Below are 22,676 nucleotides of genomic sequence, written 5' to 3'. Positions count from 1 at the left end.
TAGATATTAAAATTATTTTAAAGAATTTCGCGAAATTCTAGAAAATTTTAAAGGATTAAACAGTTTTCTAAGGGATTTCCAAAACATTTCAAGGGATTTCTAATTTTTTTTTCAAGATTTCCAAGTTTGCAAGAAATTCCAAGGAGTTTTTTTAAAGTATTTAACTTGAATTCAGGAATTTTAAGGGATTTCAGAGAATTTGGATTATTTAAAGAAATTTCAAGAAGTTTTATCTGATTTTAAAGTTTTCAAAAAGTTGAAGATATTTTAAGATATTAAAAATTTCAAGATAATTTACGGAATTTGTAAGGAATTTACCAGATTTATGCAATTTTATGTATACGAACCCCAAAAACTTTAATGATTTAAAAATTTGAAATGGATTTCAAAAGATTTTATTTTGTATTTTAGGGGATTTAAACAAATTTAAACTGGTGTTAAAAGGGTATCATGGATTTCAAAGGATTTCAAGGAGTTTTATTGGATTTTGTGGAGGTCTCAGATGGTTTCAAAGATTTTAAAATTTTTGAAAGAATTAAAAAGATATTAACGATTTCAAGATGCAGGAGATTTCAAAAGGTTTTTAGAGATTACAAAAGATTTAGAGTTTAAAAATTTCAAAGGATTTCCAAGATTTCAGGATATTTCAATTAGTTTTAAAGTGTTTTATTTTACGTCAGGGATTTAAAAAGATTGTAAGGGATTTCAGGGAATTTTAAGAGACTCCAAGAAGTTTTTTTAAGATTCACCTTTTTAGTTTAAAAGTTAACTTTTTTGTTGAAATTTTCGGTTTTGTTTTTATTAAAAATTAATTTTTTATCTGAAAATTGCATTATTCTATTTTTGGTTAAAAGTTTATCCTAAGAAAAACTGTTTTTATAGAGATCGGATTTTTGGGATAACTGTCCTAAAAGTATGATATATTGGGATCTCAATTCGTCACGGATAAAATCGTGACCGAAGGGAAATTCAAATTTTGTTATCTTCGAGTTGAAAGGGGAGAAAATCACCCTACAAAAGTTAAAAAGCTTTCTCGCAATCCTTCCGCGCACGCAGTGTTTTAAACCCCAACTACATGTTCGAAGCTTGCAGTCGTGCTTTGTCTTCCGTAGGGCTTAAACTTAAAATTTAATAGTCAAAGTTTAAATTCTTTAGGTATAAAAGCCACCAAGAATGGAGAAACTCAAAGAGAAGTAATTGCATTCCGTTTCCTTTTCTCTCAAATGAAATTTATTTAAAATATTTATTAGTTATTTTAATTTTATTTAATCATTATAATATTTAAAATGATAACATTTATAAATTCCTCGATAATTATTTCCGGAATTTCTGGCATATTAATTTTTTTATTTAAGGTTGTTTGAAATAATACTATCAGTAATTTCTTGTGAAAGAGAAAACATTTTTTCTATGAAAAAATGTCTGTAGATATAAAGTATAAAAATTTGAAATAATAAATATTAATATAAATAAAATGAATAGAATAAATTTTGTGTGACCGTTTTTAAAGTATATTCCATCATCTTTAATTTTTAATCTATTTAAATTTGGCAATAAAATTCTATAGTCATAAAAGTAATTTTAAAAACTGTTTTGTTATCGAATAAAATAAAAACTCGGAGACATTATTCAGATTTCGTTCTCGGTTTTATTCTAAAACATTTATTCTAGGCTTTGAAGATTTAAAAATATGTCGAAAAATAAGTTGAAAATTTCAAAGCAATTTTTTAATTTTTGCAAGATCTAAAAAAATATTAGGAAAACTTTGAATGATTTCAAGAGATATTCCAGAGTCTAAGAAGTTCAAAATAATTAAAAAATTATTTTTAATTCGAAAAGATTTCAAGACATTTTAAAGAAAACGTATATTTTTCGAGATTTTGAAATAAAATGTTAGAATTTTTCTTATGACTCCAGGGAAAATTTAAATTAATTTTTTATTTTAATAAATTAATTTTAAGAAAATATTTAACAATATTTTAGAACACAAATTTAGTGGACTTTTAAAATTTTTGAAGGATTTCAAAAAATCACACAATTTTCCAGATATTTTTTTAATTTGAAGAATTTTTTCAAAGTTTCAGAAAAAATTCGAATTACTTAAAAATATTTTTGGCAGTTTTTTAAAAATTTCGAAAATAATGTAAAATTTGAAAAGACTTTAAAAACTTAGATAAAATGAGGATTTTTTTATTGCTTTTGAAATACAATTTTAAGGGGGTTTCAAAATTTCAAAAAGTTTCCAGGTAATAAAAAACTTTTTTTTTCTTTTTTAAGCTTTTTGAAAGATTTCCAAAATGATAAAAAACCAATCCGGAAGATTTCTTCAAGACAATTTTAGGAATAATTCGAATAATATTGAAAGATATTTTAAAGAGATAAAAAGTATTTTTTACTTGCTTCTAAGCTTCAAAAAGTCACAAATATCATTCATAAAACAAAATTTTTCTTTTTGGTAAAATCCTGTAAAATAACCAAAAAAATCTTATAAATTTTAAGATACTATTTCAAAATATCTAAAATCTTTTTGGAGAGAAAATTGGGAATATTATAATTAGATAATTTTATAGCTAATAAATAAGGAAACATAAAAAATAGTTACTAGACATTTTTAATTTGTATTGCAAATCATTTTCCCTTCAAATTATAATTTACCAACATTTTTCTTTTTTTACTGATCAATCTTTTAGTTGAAAATTCAACGATTTTATTGAAGATAATTTTTGTTTTGTTTTGAAAATTCAACTTTTTGTTTGAAGATTGACTTTTTCATTGTAATTTTGATTTAGCATATATGCAATTTTTTAAATCTGTCACTTTTCAAGCAAATAAATAAATAAATTTTCAACAAAATAGTTCAATCTTCAACGAAAAAAGAAATAAATTTTTATCTAGAAAAAATAAATTTTCAACCAAAAATGATACAGCTAAATTTTTAGTTTAAAAAAAATGTTTTTTTAACCAAAATAGATGAATTTTCGAACGACAAGAATGATTTCCTACTAAAAAAGATGACTCTTTAACAATAATAAAATTTCAACAAAACTGTTAAATTTTCGTCTTTAAAAATAAATATCAAAACTAAGAAAAAAAATATTTAACCAAAAATGTAATAGCTACATTTTATGATAAAAAAAAAATTAATTTTCGACCAAATGTTTTAATTTGTGACGGAAGACATGAATTTTCAATCGAAAAATAGAAATTTTTAACTAAAAATGAAACAGTTAAATTTTAAATTTAAATAATCAGTTTTGAACAAAAAAAAAACAATCTAATTCTATATAGAATAGTTCAATTTTTAAACAATGAAGTGAATTCACAAACAATAACAATAATATTATATCAAAAAGATAACATTTTAACCTTATAGTTGAATTTTCAATTTAAAATATAAATTTTCAAACAAGAAGAATAATTTTCTACCAAAGAAAATTAATTTTTTACTAAAATTTAAAGATTTTCAAGCAAACGCGAAAGCAGTTTCGAATAAAAATATTCAATTTTCAATCATCATGTTATCGGCAAAAAACTATTTCACTACACTAGTAGATTTATTTAGAATATTTAAAACGACCTTAAAACATCCCATAAAATTTTCCAATTCAAGAAACTTGAAATAAAAGTTAGATTTTTAAACATTTCGAAATACAATTTTGAAGGGGTTTTCAAAATTTCAGTAGTTTCGAAATAATTACAGACTTTTCTTTTTTTTCTTTTTAAAGCTTTTCGAAAGATTTCCAAAATTATCAAAACGAATCCGGAAGATTTCAAAAAAATTTTAGGAATAATTCGAATCATTTTGAAAAATATTTTGAAGGTATTAAAAATGTTAAAAATATTTTTAAATTGTTTCTAAGCTTTGCAAAGTCGTAAATATCTTTCAAAAACTAAAGTTTTCCTTTTTGGTAAAATACTGTAAAATAATAAAAAATCTTCTAAATTTTTTAGATTCTATTACAAGATAACTTAAATCTTTTTGAATTTTTGAGAGAAAACTGGAAAAATTACATTTAAATAAATTTGTAGCAAATAATCAAGGAAACTTAAAAAAATAGTTATTAAATATTTTTAATTTATATTTCAAATAATCTTTCCCTTCAAATTGTAATTTGCCTAAATTTCTTTTTCTTTACTGAAAAATATTTTTTAGTTGAAAATTCAACGATTTTATTGAAGAATAATCTTATTTTTTCGGAAATTCAACTATTTGTTTGAACATTGACTTTTTCATTGAAATTCTGATTTAACATATCTGAAATTTTTTTTAATCTGTTTGAATTTTTTCCAGAATCTTAGGAAAATTATATTTAATAACTTCAAAAACAAAAAAAAACCTCAAAAATAAATAGTTATTCGAAATTTTTAGATTGTATTAAAAATAATTTTTCGCCTCGAATCGAAAAATTACATGTATTTCGAAGAATACTTACTTTTCTCAAGCAATTTTAGGTTATGTTAGTGTTTGTTACCGGGAATTGGAACAATTTTAGGTTATGTCATTTATGGCTTTGCGCCGGAAATTGGTTCTCTTTTTTAAAAAATCGTTAGATTTTAAACAAAACTAAAAATTTTAAAGAATTTTAGGCTATATATGTATTTTTGGCGGTCCATTGGTATTTTTAACAAATAAAAAATTATTGGATTTCAACGAATATTTATAATTTCCTAACAACTTTAGGTTATGTTGGCGTATTTTTCTCCTGAAATTGGTACTTTTAAACAAAAATGATTAGATTTAAATCCAACTATTTTTGTTCATAAAAGTCGTTTGACATTGAAACTGGTATTTTGAAAGAAACATCATTATAATTTTCATAATATTTACAATTTCTGAGTATATTATTTCTGTTCTTTAGAAATTTGTATTTTTAATAAAATCTTTTAAAATATCCTAAAATGTTACAAATCTTTTCAATTCTTTTGAAAAATTATTCGAATCTTTAAAAATACCGTAAAATATTTCCAATCCTTTAAAATCTTTTGAAAGAAGATTTAAAGTTTTAAAAATTTAGGTTATGTCAAAGCCTCTCATCGAAAATTTATTATTTGAAACCAAAATAATTAAATTTCAAAGTATATTTTTTTGTTATGTCAGTGTTTTTTTTGTCAAAAATAGGTATATTTAAGTTTTTGAAATCATTAGATTTCAGAGTAGATATATAATTTTTGTACAACTTTCGTTGAAAATATATTTTAGTTGGTTAAAAAATTATTTCTCTAACTTGAAATTATACTATTCTTTTTTTTTGAAATTTATCTTTTGCAGTTGAAAATTTTTCATTTTTTGGTAGAAAATTCATCTTCTGGGTTAAAGATTCCACTATTTGGTTAAAAAATTGTTTCATTGTTTAAAGATGAAACATTTTAATTAAAAGTTAATTTCTTTGGTTAAAACTTGAACAAATTTGGTTGCAAATTCGTTTTGTTTTGTTTTGTTTGAAAATGAATTTTTTTATTAAAAATGTAGCCATCCCATTTTTTCTAGAAAATTGATCTTTTTAGCTGAAAATGCACTTATTTAGTTGAAAAATTATATTTTTTAGTCGAAAATTCAATTATTTGAGCAGTAAATGCATATTTTTGGGTTGTAAATTCAACTTTTTTTCAAAAATTCGTCTTTAATACTTGGAAAAACTTGGAAATGGTAGCGCTCCTTTTTTTTAAGCCAGGGACTTTTTTCGAGAGCGTGCCTTATTTTTTTTAATTGTAAAAAAATTTGAATAAAAAAATAATAAAGTTCACCATTTTATTTAAAAGTGAACTATTTTTTATATGAGTTTTTTTTGGTTAAAAATTATGTATTGTTTAAAACTAAAATTGTAACTATTTGGTTGGAAATTAACATTTTTAAAATAAAAAATGGATATTTCAAGGTTGGAAATTGACCTATTTTGTACAAAATTCATCTTTTGGTTTGAAAATTGAACAATTTTAATGAGAATGCGACTATTTTGGTAGAAAATTCAACTATTTATTTGAAATTTCAATTGTTTTTGATTGAAAATTAAGTTACTTTTATAGAAATTCCTTTTTTTTGTGTTGATTATTAATTTTTTAATTGGAAAATTAAATTATTCCCCAGAAGTGAAAAATGGGTTTTGCGAGTTTTGGCTCTAATTATAATTTCTTTATGGTTTTTAAAAAATGTTAACTAACATAATTGTTTCAAATTTTCTTATTTTTTATAATTTTTTCTTAGAATAATGATAGAAAATCGCAGTTTTTTCACAAATTATTCACTTTTTGTCTAGTTTTCAACTGAATGAGTTAAATAATTAATTGAAGTTAACAAAATTATTTGTTCAAATAATTTATTGTTTTTAATAATATTCAATTTGAATAATTCTAGAAAGTGGCGCTTTTTCACAAATTTTCAATAGTTGCGATTTCTTCTGAAAATTTTAACTTTTCACCCATTTTTTAATTAGTAAAATAATAAATAATGCAAGTTAAGAAGCATCCTTGTTCAAATAATTGATTATTTTTTATTACTATTCTCTCAGAGTCACTACTTAAAGAAAAAATTACATTTTATATGATTCATATAGAAAATTTAAAAAAATATATTTTTTTTCTAGTTTTTATTTATTATTTGTTCATAATTAAAAAGTGAAAAGTTGGAAAAAAGTTGAAAATTTCAGAAAAAGAACGGAAATTCTAGTTTTTACTTTTTCAAATAAAAATTATCTGCTCTAAAAAATAATTTAATATTTTTACCATCCTAGGTTTCAGTTCGCATATCTAGTATTTTATCTGCTCGGAGTGACGACTTTGATTCCGTGGTGCTTTTTCATGACAGCCGACGAGGTAAATTAAACGAATCTGAAAAATTAGAAATATTTTGAACTGAAAAAAATATTTGTAATTAAAAATAAATAAACTATTATTTTTAAAAATGTCTTTTCAGTACTGGATGTACAAATTTCGAGAAATTCGGAATGACAGTGGCAATCACAATTATACCCTTGCGGACCAACTAGGGAATAAAACTGATTTGCAAGCAAGTTTTATGTCTTATCTGTCAGTATGCGGTGCTATTCCAAATACTCTTTTTTTAATAATAAATGCGTTCATAAGCGACAAGTGAGTAATCTGAAGTTATAAAATCTTGCACTCACGGAATAATGACTTGTTTTATTTTTAAATTTTCTTTATTTGAATTTTCAGAATATCTTTAGAGTTAAGAATGATAGGATCACAAGGAGTGGTTTTAATAATCTTCCTTGTGACGACTGCTTTTGTCAAAGCCGACACCGACCATTGTACGTTGAATTGTTTTCATATGACACTAATAATAATTTTTGTTTTGTTTGTTTTTCATCGAGAGTTTATTAGTCAAATTTTTCATGATTAATTACTATAATCTTCGTTTAACGTAATTTTTATTGATAAAAAAACCCACGTTCAACTACGAAATCCTTGAAAAATAAAAAATAAAATTAATTTAAAAAATAGGAAATAAAAAGAAGGTAAGTTTTCAACCTCCTTTTCAACTTTACTCTTCTTTTATTTACTTTTTTTTCATTGGGAACATTCAAAAGCGTCTTGACCAAATCTTGGAAATTAAACAAAAAAAGAAGGAATTCGCCCATTAAATTAGGGCAGTATGCTCTTAAATGTTTGTATTTAAATTTTAAAAGAAATTCAAAATAAAAAAGAAAGAGGAAAGAAAAAAAACAAGTCTCCATTCAAGTTGAAAAAAATACGGCATCCTTCTCTCAACCTTCTTTTAAACTTTCCTCTTTTTTATTTTATTTTTTTATTTTATTAGAGATTTTTAAGATTGTCTTCTCCAAATTTATGGGAATTCTTGAAAATAAAAAAATAAAAATATTCCGACGATAAAAATTCTAATTTAATTCGAGAATTAAAAAAATAATAAGAAGAATAAAATATAAAAGAAAAATTAGGAAAATTTCTTTAAATATTCTTTTTAACTTTCCTCTTTTTTATTTTGGGTTTCTTAATTTAATTGGAAATATATAAGAGTTTGTTATCGAAATTTTGGAAATTCTTGTGAATTAAAAAAAGAAGAATCAAAGGATAAAATTTGATAACATGCTTTTAAATATCTCCATTAAAATGAAAAAAAATAAATAAAATAAGAAGAAGGCAGCCTTCTTGAAACATTTTTTTAAACTTTCCTTTTTTTTATTATTATTTCTTTATTGGATTAGAGAGATTTAGGATTGTCTGGTCCAAATTTTTGAAAATTAAAAGAAAAAACAAGATCTTTTCAACTTTCCTCTTTTGTTATTGTTTTTTTTTTAAATTTTAATCGAAATATTTAAAATTCGGAATTCTTGGTATTCAAAATTCTTAAAACCAAATTTAAAAAAATAAGAAAAAAGAAGGCAATCTTCTTTTCAATTTTTCTCTTTTTTGACTGAAAAAAGTGGAGAAATTTAATACTATTTTCCCAAATTTGAACGTTGGATTCTTGTTTTTTTTTATTTCCAAGAATTGCTATTACAATAATTTTGATTATTTTGAATTTTCATTTACCCATTTTTAAAATATGTTAATTACATGTTTTTAAATAATATAAAAAAATATTTTTAACCTAATCTTTTTTTTATAGGGCAGAGCCTATTTTTAATCATAACACTCTCTAGTGTGGCCTTGATGAACAGTGAGTATTTTAAAATTTCAATTTCTTTATCCCATCTTCCGAAGATAATAAAAACTGGATGGCCGTTTTTCCGTGAAACCGTGAATTTTATGAGACCGGGGAAACCCGGGAAATGAGAGTGAATTAATTTTTTGATCGGGAATTTGACACATTTTTAGAAAAAAATCTGTCTAACTTTAATTTCAACGGTTTAAAAAAAATTAGTTAAATTGTTTTCCTTTTCAATTGTGATTTTCAGTTTAGAATGCGTAATTCAAAAATCTTTCACTTTTAAAATTTTCTATTTAAAAGTTTTATTTTAAGCCTTACATTTTAATTTCAAGGCTTTTAAAATGCAGTTTTAAAGAATTAACGATTAAAAATTAGAAGCGTTTGAAATCGAAGATTTTGAATAAAAAAGAAAAATTTTTTAGTTGATCAACTGCGAATATAAATTAATGATTTTTGTAATTGAACTGTACTTGAAGGTTTTAAATTTTAAGAAATTTTAAGAATTTGCAGATTTTAACGGTAAAAATTAAACTGTTTAAATTGAAAATTAATTTAAATAAATTTTAAAATAACTTCAAAATAATATATTTATAATTAAAGGCTTTTATTAAATAAAAAATATTATTTTAGTCTAAAATATTTCATTTTTAAATCATTTAATTTTGAAATTTTTTAATTGAGAAAAAGAACAATTACTTACTATTTAGAAATATCTGACTGTTCATTTAAAATCAGTAATGATAAATTAAATATTTAAAATTAAACTGTGAACGTTACAGTTTAAATTGTTCTATTTCAAATAAAAATTTTTAAGTTCTTTAAGAATTTCGAAAGGCTTCAGAAGAATAAAAAAAAATTCCTAGGAAAATAAAAAATGATTTTTTATTTTGAAAAATTAATTTTAAAGAGAATATTCAAAAAGATGTAGAAACATTTACCAAAGTATAAATAATTAATGTGGAAGATTTTAATATTTATTTCAAGATATTTCAAGATTTTGAAATAAAATTTTGAAGCATTTTAAAGATTTTCAAACTATTTAAAACGAAAATAATTTAACATTCAATTTTTATTATTTTTAATATTAAGTTGTTAATTTTTCCAGCTTGAAATTACTTAAAATGATACCATTTAATTTGTTTTAAATGTATTGATTGATTTTTGAATGTAGAGAATTGATTTCGATTTTTTAAATTTCGTTGACCGTGAAAAATGTTTGCGAACCGGGAAAAAATCGGAAAATGACCGGAAATTTTTTTATTTGACTAAAACGGCCACCCTGTAAAAATAAAAAAAAAAATTACAACTAATTTTCAGTGATAAGTGCCATATTTGGAGGAGGTCTTTTGGGAATTTCTGGCCGTTTTCCACCCAGATATATAACAGCAATGTCCGGGGGTCAAGCCCTGGGAGGAATTTTAGCTGCATTAGCTGATATTTTCTGTTTATGGTTGGGTGCTAGTCCTGTAGTTTCAGCTCTGCTATATTTTGTTATCGGAGATGCCATACTCTTCTTCTCATTAGTTTCCTATATCTTCTTGCAAAAAACAGTAAGAATTTCAATATTTTTATTTATTATTTTTCATTTCCATGCAACAATTTTCTATTTTTAATGCACCTTTATTTGCTTTCAGAATTCAATTAAATTAATTAATTTAATTTTGAATTCGGATTTGAAAAATCGTATTTTCTATTTTTATTAATAATAATTAAGTTATTAAAATTTCGCGGGAAAATGTATCGCTTCAGATTGGAAAGGGCACTTTATTTAAATATTTAAATAAGTCAAAGTAATAGAAAAGAAATTATTCGCATTCCAATTTCTAAATTCTTCTAGGTATAAAACTAACTAAAACCCTAAAAGAATAATAATATTAACGAAAAAAAATGGTTTCTAAATAGATTTTAAACACTTTTTAGTGAATTTTTAAATCAAAAAGATTAATTTTGAACCGAAGAAATGAATTTTTAACTGAATTTTCAACCAAAAAAATTAATTTTCTAACTGGTAAAAAACAGAATTATCAACAAAATATTTTTTTTCATACAAACAAATTAATTCTCTACAAAATGACTCAATTTTACACCCAGAAGATGAATTTTTTAACAAAAAAGATACAGGTTCAATAAAATGTATAAATTCTCAAATAAAAATGATAAATTGACAAACAAAAATAGAATATTTTTATTTGCAGTTAAAAAAAGTAAACTTTAAACAACAAAAAAAACGAATTTTCAGCAAAATGAATTAATTTTCTATTAATAATATAAATTTTTAAGCAAAAATTGAACAGTGTTACAGCTTCAACTAAAAAAAATTAATTTTCAAGTATAAAGAAACAAATTTTTAGCAAAGAAATTAATTTGTAGTTACAGTGATAAATTTTCAACCAAAAATATGAATTTTTAACCAAGTGGTTGAATTTTCAACCCAAAAGATTAATTTTCTACCAAAAAAAGACACCTTTTTAAGAAATTACATGATTTTTCATCTAAAAAAGATCAGTTTTCAATCAAAATTAGAATAATTAAAATGTTAAAAAAATAAATGTTCACCCAAAAAAAAACCTGGTTTTTCAACGAAATATTTGTTTTCTTCATAAAAAATCATTTTTTCAATAAAATCTATAAATTCCTAACTAAAAAAAGATAAATTTACAAACCAAAATTAGAAGAGTTTAATTTGCAGTTAGAAAAAAAATGTTAACAAAAAAAAAACGACTTTTCAGCCAAATTATTTTTCAACTAAAAATATAAATTTTTAGGCAAAAAAAGAATTGTAGCAGCTTCAGCTAAAAAATTAATTTTTAACTAAAAACTAGTATTGAACGAAATATATTTTTTTTTGTCAAACACACAAAATAGAATAGTTGAAATTTCTACAAAACAGAATTTTTTTCAACAAATGGAACAGTTAATCTGAATTTTCAACTAAAACGTTCAATCTTTAACTGAAATTTTTTTTAGTTTTAAAATTTTTAATTAGTAAAATAAATGCGCAATAAAAAAAAAGAATCGATTTTCCCCTAAAACAGATACATTTGCAACAAAAAATAGAATTTTGAAATTAAAAACCTATTTTCAATAAAATCAAAGTAATTTTTCAACGAAATGGTATAATTTTCAACCAGGAAGATTAAATTTCTACCAAAATAGACGAATTTTTTAAACAGATTACGTGAATTTTGAACTGTTTTTTATTTAAAATAAAAATTTGTTGGTTAAAATTTGAACTGCTTATTTGGAAATTAATTATTTTGTTGTTAAAAAATCATCCCTTTGGTTGAAAATGTAACTTCTTTATTGAGAATTCATATTTTTTGGTTAAAAATGAAATACTTTCGTTTAAAATTCTTATTTTTTATTCAAAATATAACTAATTTGTTGGAAGTTCATGCATTTTATTGAAAATTCTGTTTTTTGTTATAAAATTAATCTTCCTTGTTGATAAGTAACTTTTTATTGAAATCACAGATTTTTTGATGAAAATTAAAATTTGTTGTCGAAGATTCTACTGTTTTTGACTAAAAATAGAATTTTTGGTTAAAATTTGAATTACTTTATTAGAAATTCATTATTTGTAGTTAAAAATTTTTCTCTTTGCTTTAAAATGTAATTATTTTGTTGGAAATTTATGTATTTCGTTCAAATTTTTTTTTTTTTGCAGAAAATTAATCTTTTTGTTTGAAAAATTTATCCTTTTGGTTTAAAATGTAACTATTTTTTTGGAAGTTCATTTATTTGATTAAAAATTCGTATTTTTTGGTAAACAAATTAATCTTCCTGGTTGAAAATTCAACTATTTGTTTAAAAATGTATGCATTTTGTTGAAAATTTTGTATGTAAGTATGTATAAATGTATGTATTTTTTTGTTAAAAATTCAACTCTTTGGTTTTGAAATTTAATTTCTTTGTTGAAAACTCATTTTTTGGTTGACAATTAATTATTTTTGTTTGAAATTAATTTTTTGTTTTTAAAAATTCATGATTTTCGTTGAAAATCCAACTCTTTGGTTCAAAATATAGCTATTTTGTCGAAAATTCATGTATTTTATTAAAAATTAGTTTCTTTTGTATAAAATTAATCTTCCTGGTTGAAAATTCAACTATTTTGTTAGAAATTTATGTATTTTGTTGAAATTTTCGTCTTTTCTGACAGAAAAATTAATTATCATTGTTTAAAAGTATATTTTTGATTGAAATCTCCACTTTTGTGTTAAAAATTCCACAGTTTTTTATATAAAATAAATAAATTTTTGTTAAAACTTGGAAATACTTCATTTGAAATATATTTTTTCTTGTTAAAAATTTACTATTTTGGTTGAAGATTCATCATTTTAGTTAAAAATTGTTCTCTTTCGATCAAAATGTAACTTATTTTATTGAAAATTCGCTTTTTTTACCATAAAATTAATCTTCTTGGTTAAAAATTCATCTTTTTGGGTAAAAATAATCTGCTTTAATTGAGGATTAAATTATTTTGTTGAAAATTCGTTTTTTTTTATGAATTCAACTGCTCTTTATTTGAAATTAAAATCTTTTGGTTATAAGTTAAAGTTCTTTGTTAAAAATTCATTTTTTATTTGGTAGAAAATTCACTATTTTCGTTTGAAATTGATTTTTTTGTTTGTTAAAAATTCATTATTTCAGTTGAAAATTCAACTCTGATTGAAAATATAACTATTTTGCTGAAAGTTCCGGTTTTTTAAATTGAAAATTCGTCGTTTTTTTTATAAAATTAATCTTGTTGCTTGAAAATTCAAAAAATTGGTTGCAGATTTATCGATTTTCTTGAAAATTCGTCTTTTCTGGCAGCAAAAATAATTTTCTTTGACTTTTTTGTGGAAATCTCAATTTTTTTTTGAAAATTTAAATATTCTGTTAACCATTTCACTGTTTTTATTTTAAAATAATAACATTTTGGTTAAAATTGGAAATACTTCATGAGAAATTTATCTTTGTTGTTAAAAATTCAGTTTTTTTATTCAAGATTCATCATTTCAGTTAAAAATTGTTCTCTTTGGTTGAAAATGTAACTATTCTATTGAAAATTCGTCTTTTTTGACAGAAAATTAATTTTCTTGTTTAAAAAATTTATCTTTTTTGTTAAAGATCTATTTTATCAAAAATTCGTCGTTTTTGATATAAAATTAATCTTCTTGTTTGAAAATTCAAAAATTTGGTTGAAGATTTATCAATTTTGTTGAAAATTAGTCTTTTCGGGCAGAAAAAAATAATTTTCTTTTATGAAAAGTAACTTTTTTCTTGAAATCTTAATTTTTTGGTGAAAATTTAAGTATTTCGTTGACAATTTCACTCTTTTTATTTTAAAATAAAAACATTTTGGTTAAAATTGGAATTACTTCATTAGAAATTAAGTTTTGTTGTTAAAAATTCACTTTTGTTATTCAAAATTCATCATTTTAGTAAAAAATTGTTCTCTTTGGTTAAAAATGTAACTATTCTCTTGAAAATTCGTACTTTTTTGAAGAAAAAAAATCTTCATTTTTTTTTAAATTTATCATTTTGGTTGAAAATGAAACTATTTTATTGAAAATTCGCTTCCTTTTTGGCAGAAAGTTTATCTTTTTGGTTGAGAATCTAACAGTTAAAAAGTGTTCTCTTTGGTTGAAAATGTAACTATTCTCTTGAAAATTCGTATATAAAAAAAATTAATCTTCATATTTTTTAAATTTATCATTTTGATTGAAAATAATCTGCTTTAATTGAGGATTTAATTATTTTGTTGAAAATTCGTTTTTTATTAATTCAACTACTCTCTATTTGAAATTAAAATCTTTTGGTTATAAGTTGAAGTGCTTTGTTAAAATTTCATTTTTGATTTGATAGAAAATTCACTATTTTCGTTGGAACTTAATTTTTTTGTTTGTTAAAAATTTATTCTTTTAGTTGAAAATTCAACTCTGAAAATATAACTATTTTGATGAAAGTTCCAGTTTTTGTATTGAAAATTCGTGGCTTTTGGTATAAAATTAATCTTTTTGCTTGAGAATTAAAAAATTTGGTTGAAGATTTATCTATTTTTTTTTAAATTCGTCTTTTCTGACAGAAAAAATAATGATCTTTGATGAAAAGTAACTTTTTTGTAGAAATCTCTATTTCTTGGCGAAAAAAGTATTTTATTGACAATTTCACTCTTTTTATTTTAAAATAAAAGCATTTAGGTTAAAATTGGAAATACTTTATGAGAAATTCATCTTTGTTGTTAAAAATTCACTTTTTTTATTCAAGATTCATCATTTTAGTTAAAAATTGTTCTCTTTGGTTGAAAATGTAACTGTTCTGTTGAAAATTCGTCTTTTTTGACAGGAAATTAATCTTCCTGTGAAAAAATTAATCTTTTTGGATGAAAATCTAACTATTTTATTGAAAATTCGTCTTTTTCGACAGAAAAAGAATCTTCTTGTTTAAAAAATGATCTTTTTGGTTGAAAATCGAACTGTTTGATGGAAAATTAGTTTTCTTTTGTCGGGAAATTAAAAAAAGTATTATGTTTATTTCACTCTACAGATTCCAGACTTATTAGTCATTCGTTGACGAATGCATGATTAATAGAACACGTGCTCCTAAGTCTAAGCTTCTTATCTTAAACTACGACTGTTATGGAAAGCTTCCTTTAATTATAATTAGTGTTCTCTTTTGAAAATATTTTTCTCTCTAAATTCTTGTTTTATTCCTGCAGGATTTTTTCAAGTATTATACGCATGTGAAAACACGACATTCTAGCAGAGAGCAGAACTATACAGTAAATGGAGATGTGACTTTTTCTCATGAACATAAATTTTCGTATCTTCGGATTGCGAAGAGAATTTGGAAATATGGATTGAGTTTATTTTTAGTATTTTTTGTCACGATGAGCGTTTGTCCAGCAGTGACGGTTTTAGTGGAAAGTAAAAATCGAGGACATGGTCATGCCTGGAATGGTTTGTTTTTTTATTTATGCATATTATAATTTAGAAATAATTGAGGAAATAAATCACAATAATATGAAGTATGGAGATTTGAAATTTTAGGGAGAATTTTATTAAGAGATGACAGGAAACAATTTGCGAAGATTTTAAATTGTTTTATACAAATTTTACCAAAAAAAATATTTATAGCCAGTCAGATCCAATTTCAAAATATTCACTTAATTTCAGAACAATTTGTCAATAATATCTTATCTCGAAATATTTCAGAAAGATTAAAAAGGGTTCACAAAGATTTGAGAAGATTTCGGTATCTTTAAATCAATTTCATAAAGGTTTCAAAAGATTTCAAAAAGGTTCAGTGATTTCTCAAGGATTTGAAACATTTCACAGTTTTCGAAGATTTAAAAATATGTCACAGATTTCAAAAATTTCACAATTATTTCAAAAGATTTTGAAAGATTTGACAAAATTGTCAAAGATTTCAGAAGATTTCAAAGATTTTAAATATTTACAACAGGTTTCAACAGATTTCACAAATATTTCGAAAAGTTTAAGTGATTTTACATAGATTAAAAAAATTCTACAATTTCCAAAAATTTAAACAGATTTCACAGATTTCAAAGATTAACAAATATTTCAGAAAAATTCCAAATTTTTTTTAATATTTAGAATATTTCAAGAAAACTTTTTAATCTTTCAAATATGTTGCACAAATGTTTCATAATATTTCAGAAGATTTCAAAAATTCCACAAAGATTTCAATAAATTTCACAAAGGTTTAAAAGATTTCACAAGGATTTCGGGTTCTTTAAATCAATTTCATAAAGGTTTCAAAAGATTTCAAAAAGGTTCAGTGATTTCTCAAGGACTTAAAACATTTCACAGTTTTCGAAGATTTAAAAATATTTCAAAGATTTTAAATATTTACAACAGGTTTCAACAGATTTCACAAATATTTCGAAAAGTTTAAGTGATTTTACATAGATTAAAACAATTCTACAATTTCCAAAAATTTAAACAGATTTCACAGATTTCAAAGATTAACAAATATTTCAGAAAAATTCCCAATTTTTTTTAATATTTAGAAGATTTCACGAAGATTTCGAGATATTTTAATATATTTCACAAACGTTTCAAATTTGTTTAGAAGATTAAAAAAATTAGAATGTTTTCAAAGATTCTGCAAAGATTTAAAGAGATTTCAATAAATTTCACAAAGGTTTAAAAGATTTCACAAGGATTTCGGGTTCTTTAAATCAATTTCATAAAGGTTTCAAAAGAATTAAAAAAGTTTGAGTGACTTCACAAAGATGAAAAACATTTCACAGTTTTCGAAGATTTAAAAATTTTTAACAGATTTCAAAAATTTTATGAAGGTTCCAAAAGATTTTAAAGGTTTTAAAATATTTAGAAGATTTCAAGAAAATTTTTTAATCTTTCAAATATGTTGCACAAATGTTTCATAATATTTCAGAAGATTTCAAAAATTCCACAAGGTTTCAATAAATTTCACAAAGATTTCAATAAATTTCACAAAGGTTTAAAAGATTTCACAAGGATTTCGGGTTCTTTAAATCAATTTCATAAAGGTTTCAAAAGAATTAAAAAAGTTTGAGTGACTTCACAAAGATGAAAAACATTTCACAGTTTTCGAAGATTTAAAAATTTTTAACAGATTTCAAAAATTTTATGAAGGTTCCAAAAGATTTTAAAGGTTTTAAAATATATAGAAGATTTCAAGAAAATTTTTTAATCTTTCAAATATGTTGCACAAATGTTTCATAATATTTCAGAAGATTTCAAAAATTCCACAAAGATTTCAATAAATTTCACAAAGATTTCAATAAATTTCACAAAGGCTTAAAAGATTTCACAAAGATTTCGGGTTCTTTAAATCAATTTCATAAAGGTTTCAAAAGATTTCAAAAATTTTCAGTGATTTCTCAAGGATTTAAAACATTTCACAGTTTTCGAAGATTTAAAAATATTTCACAGATTTCAAAATATTTAAATTTCAAAGATTTCACAAAGATTTCAAGGTCTTTCAATACATTTCAGAAATGTTTCAAAATATTTTAGAAGATTTAAATGATTTTAAGGTTTTCAAAGATTTTAGAATACATTTCACAAAGAAATCAAAGATTTCAGGATGTTCAAATAAATTTCATAAAGGTTTCAAAAGATTTCACATAGTTTCAGTGATTTCACAAAAATTTTTAACATTTTAAAGTTTTCGAAGATTTTGAAAGTTTTCACAGATTTCAAAAATTTCACAAAGATTTCAAGAGATTTTGATAGATTTTACAAAATTGTCAAAGATTTCAGAAGATTTCCAAGATTTCAAATTTTTTTCCAAAAGTCTCAACAGATTTCACAAAGGCTCAAAAGATTTCGAAAAGTTTAAGTTATTTCACATAGATTTAAAACATTCGACAGTTTCCGAAAATTTAAACAGATTTAACAGATTTCAAAGATTAACAAATATTTCACAAAGATTCCAAAAGATTTCAAAGGTTTCAAAATATTTAGAAGATTTTAAAGATTTTAAGATCTTTTTATACATTTCATAAATTTTTCAAAATATTTCAGAAGATTTTAATGTTTTCAACGATTGCTCAAAGCTTTGAAGAGCTTTGAATAAATTTCACAAAGTTTTCAAAAAATTTCAGAAAGTTCTAGTGATTTCACAAGGATTAAAAATATTTTACAGTTTTCGAAGATCTTAAAAGATTTCAAATATTTCCCAGATTTCACAAATATTTCACAAATGTTTCAAAATATTTCAGAAGACTTCAAAGATTTCATAGATAAATATTTCAGAAGATTAAAAAAATTCCACAAAGATTTCATTAAATTTCAGAAAGGCTTTAAAAGATTTTACAAAGATTTCACAAAGGTTTCAAAATCATTCAATACATTTCAGAAAGGTTATAAATTTTTTTTCAAGATCTAAAAAATGTTGAAGTTTTTCAAAAATTCCACAAAGACTTAAAGAGATTTCAATCAATTTCATAAAAAGGTTTAAACGATTTCACAAAGATTTGAGGATATTTAAATCAATTTCATCAATTTTTCAAAAGGTTTCAAAAACTTTTAGTGATTTAACAAAGATGAAAAACATTTTACTTTTTTCGAAGATTTAAACATATTTCACGTATTCAAAAAAAATCACAAAGATTTCAAAAGATTTTGATAGATTTCACAAAGATTTCAAAAGATTTTGGTAGATTTCACAAAGATTTCAAAACATTTCAGAAGATTTTAAATATTTCTCATAGGTTTCAACAGATTTCAAAAAGGCTCAAAAGATTTCGAAAAGTTTAAGTGATTTAACATAGATTTATAAATATTTCACAAAGATTGCAAAAGATTTCAAAAAGTTTCAGTGATTTCTCAAGGATTCAAAACATTTCACAGTTCTCGAAGATTTCGAAATATTTCACAGATTAAAAAAATTTCACAAAGATTTCAAAAGATTTTGATAGATTTCACAAAGTTGTCAAAGATTTCAAAAGATTTTAGAAGATTTCAAAGATTAAAAAAAAAATATTTCACAAAGATTCCAACAGATTTCGAAGGTTTCAAAATATTTAGAAGATTTCGAAGATTTCAGAAAGATTTCAAGATCTTTCAATGCATTTCACAAATGTTCCAAATTATTTCAGAAGATTTCAAAGATTTGAAGGTTTTCAAAGATTCCACAAAGATTTCAGGATCTTTAAATAAATTTCACAAAGATTTTAAGATTTTCATAGATTTCACAAAGATTTCAAAACATTTCAGAAGATGTGAAAGATTTGAAATATTTCCCAAAGGTCTCAAAAGATGTCGAAAAGTTTTAGTGATTTCATATAGATTTAAAATATTCTACATTTTTAGAAGATTTAAACAGATTTCAAATATTAACAAATGTTTCACAAAGATTCCCAAAGGTTTTTAAAGGTTTTAAAATATTTAGAAGATTCCAAATATTTCAAAATATTTAGAAGATTTCAAAGATTTCACGAAGATTTAAATAACATTCACAAAGGTTTGAAAGATTTCAGGATCTTTCAATAGATTTCACAAATGTTTCAAATTTTTTTAGAAGATTTAAAAAATTTGAGGTTTTCCAAAGATTCCACATAGATTTAAAGATACTTCAATAAACTCACAAAGATTTTAAAGATTTCGCAAAGATTTCAGGATCTCTAAATCAATTTCATAAAGGTTTCAAAAGATTTTAAAAAGTTTCAGTGATTTCACAAAGTTGAAAAACATTTCACAGTTTTAGAAGATTTAGAAATATGTCGCAGATTTCAAAGATTAACAAATATTTCACAAAAATTCAAAAAGATTGTAAGATCTTTCACAGATTTCAAAGATTTCACAAAGGTTTGAAGGGATTTTGATAGATTTTACAAAGTTGTTAAAGATTTCAAAATATTTCAGAAGATTTCAGAAGATTTTTAATATTTCCTAAAGGTCTCAATAGATTTCACAAAGATTCAAATGATTTCGAAATTTTAAGTGATTTTACATAAATTTATAAATATTTTACAAAGATTCCAACAGATTTCCAAGATTTCACAAAGATTTCAAGATCTTTTAATACATTTCACAAATGTTTCAAAGTATTTGAGAAGATTTCAAAGATTTGAAGGTTTTCAAAGATTTCGAGAGATTTCAATACATTTTACAAATGTTTCAAACTTTTTTAGAAGATCTTAAAAATTTAAAGGTTTTCAAAGATTTCACAAAGATTTAAAGAAATTTAAATAAATGTCACCAAGGTATTAAAGATTTCAGGTATCGTTAAATATATTTCACAATGGTTTCAAAATGTTTCAGAAGATTTTAGAAATATGAAGGATTTCGTAGATTTCAAGGGATTTGAATAAATTTCTTAAAGGAATCAAAGATTTCACGATCGTTGGATAAATTTCACAAAGGTTTCAAAAGATTTCAAAGAGTCAGTGATTTGAACAAGATTTAAAACGTTTGACAGCTTTCCAAGATTTTAAAAGATTTCACAAAGGTTTCAAGAGATTTTTTACGGATTTCACAAAGTTGTCAGAGCTTTTAAAAGATTTCAGAAGATTTAAAAGATTTGAAGATTTTCAATAATTTCAAGAGAATTAAATCATTTTCCCAAAAGAATCAAAGATTTCAGGAACTTTAAATAAATTTCAGAAATTTTTCGAAAGATTTCAAAAAGTTTCAGAGATTTCATAAGAATTTCAAAGATTAACAAATATTTCACAAAGATTTCACAAAGATTTCAAGATCTTTCAATACATTTTTCAAATTTTTTTTTGGAGATCTAAAAAATTTGAACGTTTTCAATGAATCCACAAAGATTTAAAGAAATTTGAATAAACTTCACAAAGGAATCAAATATTTCAGGATCTGTAAATAAATTTCACAAGTTTTTTAAAAGCTTTCGAAAACTTTCAGTGATTTCACAAGCATTTAAAACATTCTACAGTTTTCAAAGATTTTAAGAGATTTTACAGATTTAAAAGATTTGACAAAAATTTTCAAGATTTATCAAATATTTTACGAATATTCCAAAAGACTTTAAAAGCTTCAAAATATTTCAAAATATTTCAAAGATTTCAAGGGATTTGAATAAATTCACAAAGGTATCAAAATATTTCGAAAAGCTCAAATGATTTTACAATTACTTAAAACATTTTACAGTTTTCAAAGATATCAAATTATTTCACAGACTTCAAAGATTTCATAAAAGTTTAAAAGACTTCACAGGGTATTCAAGAGCTTTCAATAAATTTGACAAAGGCTTCAAATATTTAAAAATGTTGCAAAATATTTTAAAGATGTTAAAGATTTAAAATATATTTAAAAGATTTTACAAATATTTGAAATATTTTTTAAAATCTCAAAGATTTTAAATATTTCAAGAGCTTTCAATATATTTCACAATGGTTTAAAATATTTTAATATATTTAAAAGATTTTAAAGATTGCAAAGATTTCACAAAAGTTTTAGAAGATTTCTAAATTTTCAATGATTTCACAAAGATTTAAAAGCTTTTTGTAGATTTCAAAGATATCAAAATACTTATTAGATTTCAAAGATTTCACAAAAATTTTAAAGATTGAAAAGATTTCACAAATGCTTAAAGGATTTCACAAGGTATTCCAAAAATTTCAATATTTTTCATAAAAGTTTTAAAGATTTCAAAATATTTCACAATATTTCAAAAGATTAAAAAAATATTTCAAATATTCTAAAAAGGCTTAAAATATTTTATAAATAATAAAAGAGCTTTCAAAACATTTCACAAAAATTTAAAATATTTCGAAATTTTCAGAAGATTTAAAACATTTCGCTAAGATTTGTAAGATTTAAAAAATATTTCAAAGATTTAAAATATTTCAAATCATCATACAAAGATTTAAATAATTTCATAAATATTTCAAAAAGTCTTGAAAGATTTAAAAACCAAAATTTCCAATTTTCGCAGTTTAAGAAAGAAATTGATAAAATTAAAAAAAAAATTAAAATAATTTCTTGAAATACTTATTTTTAAATCCTTTCTTCTGTTTCAGATATTTATTTCGTACCAGTTGTCACATATTTATTATTCAGTTGCGGTGATTACGCTGGTAGATTGATATCAGGAATTTTTTTATGGGTAAGTTTTCAAAATAATAATAATAAAAAAAAGATTCTCCTAATTTTAAGACTTAATATTTAAAATACCTTGTTTAATTTGAAACTAAAACGAAACTATATTTTTAAAAGTAATTCTTGCTCAAAATTCAATTATTTATTGTACGTAAAAATATTTGTAGTAATTTGCTATTGCAAATTTTTACAAGAGCCAGGGTAGCCGCAAAACTTCCGTTTCAAAATTCCCTGACTTCCCTAATTTTTAATTTTCCCTGATGATTAATATTTAAACAGGAAAATTTTTGAAACATTATTTTTGACATTTTTATGATAGAATCTTTTATAAATGGGCTAAAATAATTGTTAATATATATTTTTTTAATTTTTAGTTTCTTATTCTTAGGGCCACATCCCAATTTATTTTTTTTTTCAAGTGAAAAAGTGACTTAAATTAAAAAATTTCTAACGAAAAATATGACTAATTTTCTTTCGAACAATTT

The 22,676-nt window shown here is 22.6% G+C and overlaps 1 protein-coding gene across 1 annotated transcript in view; it reads left to right on the top strand.

Moving 5' to 3' along the window:
- Positions 1–22,676, top strand: part of LOC117178095 (equilibrative nucleoside transporter 1) — a 52,252-nt gene that overhangs the window by 20,002 nt on the left and 9,574 nt on the right. Inside the window, exons 3-9 of the mRNA XM_033369335.1 lie at positions 6,729–6,810; positions 6,911–7,086; positions 7,171–7,265; positions 8,585–8,635; positions 9,944–10,176; positions 15,330–15,570; positions 22,113–22,198. Of these exons, the coding sequence (XP_033225226.1) occupies positions 6,729–6,810; positions 6,911–7,086; positions 7,171–7,265; positions 8,585–8,635; positions 9,944–10,176; positions 15,330–15,570; positions 22,113–22,198 (964 nt within the window). The remainder of the gene's footprint in view (positions 1–6,728; positions 6,811–6,910; positions 7,087–7,170; positions 7,266–8,584; positions 8,636–9,943; positions 10,177–15,329; positions 15,571–22,112; positions 22,199–22,676) is intronic.

This window comes from Belonocnema kinseyi, chromosome 8, assembly GCF_010883055.1.
Source record: "Belonocnema kinseyi isolate 2016_QV_RU_SX_M_011 chromosome 8, B_treatae_v1, whole genome shotgun sequence".
NCBI classification, from domain to species: Eukaryota; Metazoa; Arthropoda; class Insecta; order Hymenoptera; family Cynipidae; genus Belonocnema; species Belonocnema kinseyi.
Note: the sequence above shows the minus strand (reverse complement) of the source record. Positions and strands in the feature narration are given on the sequence as shown.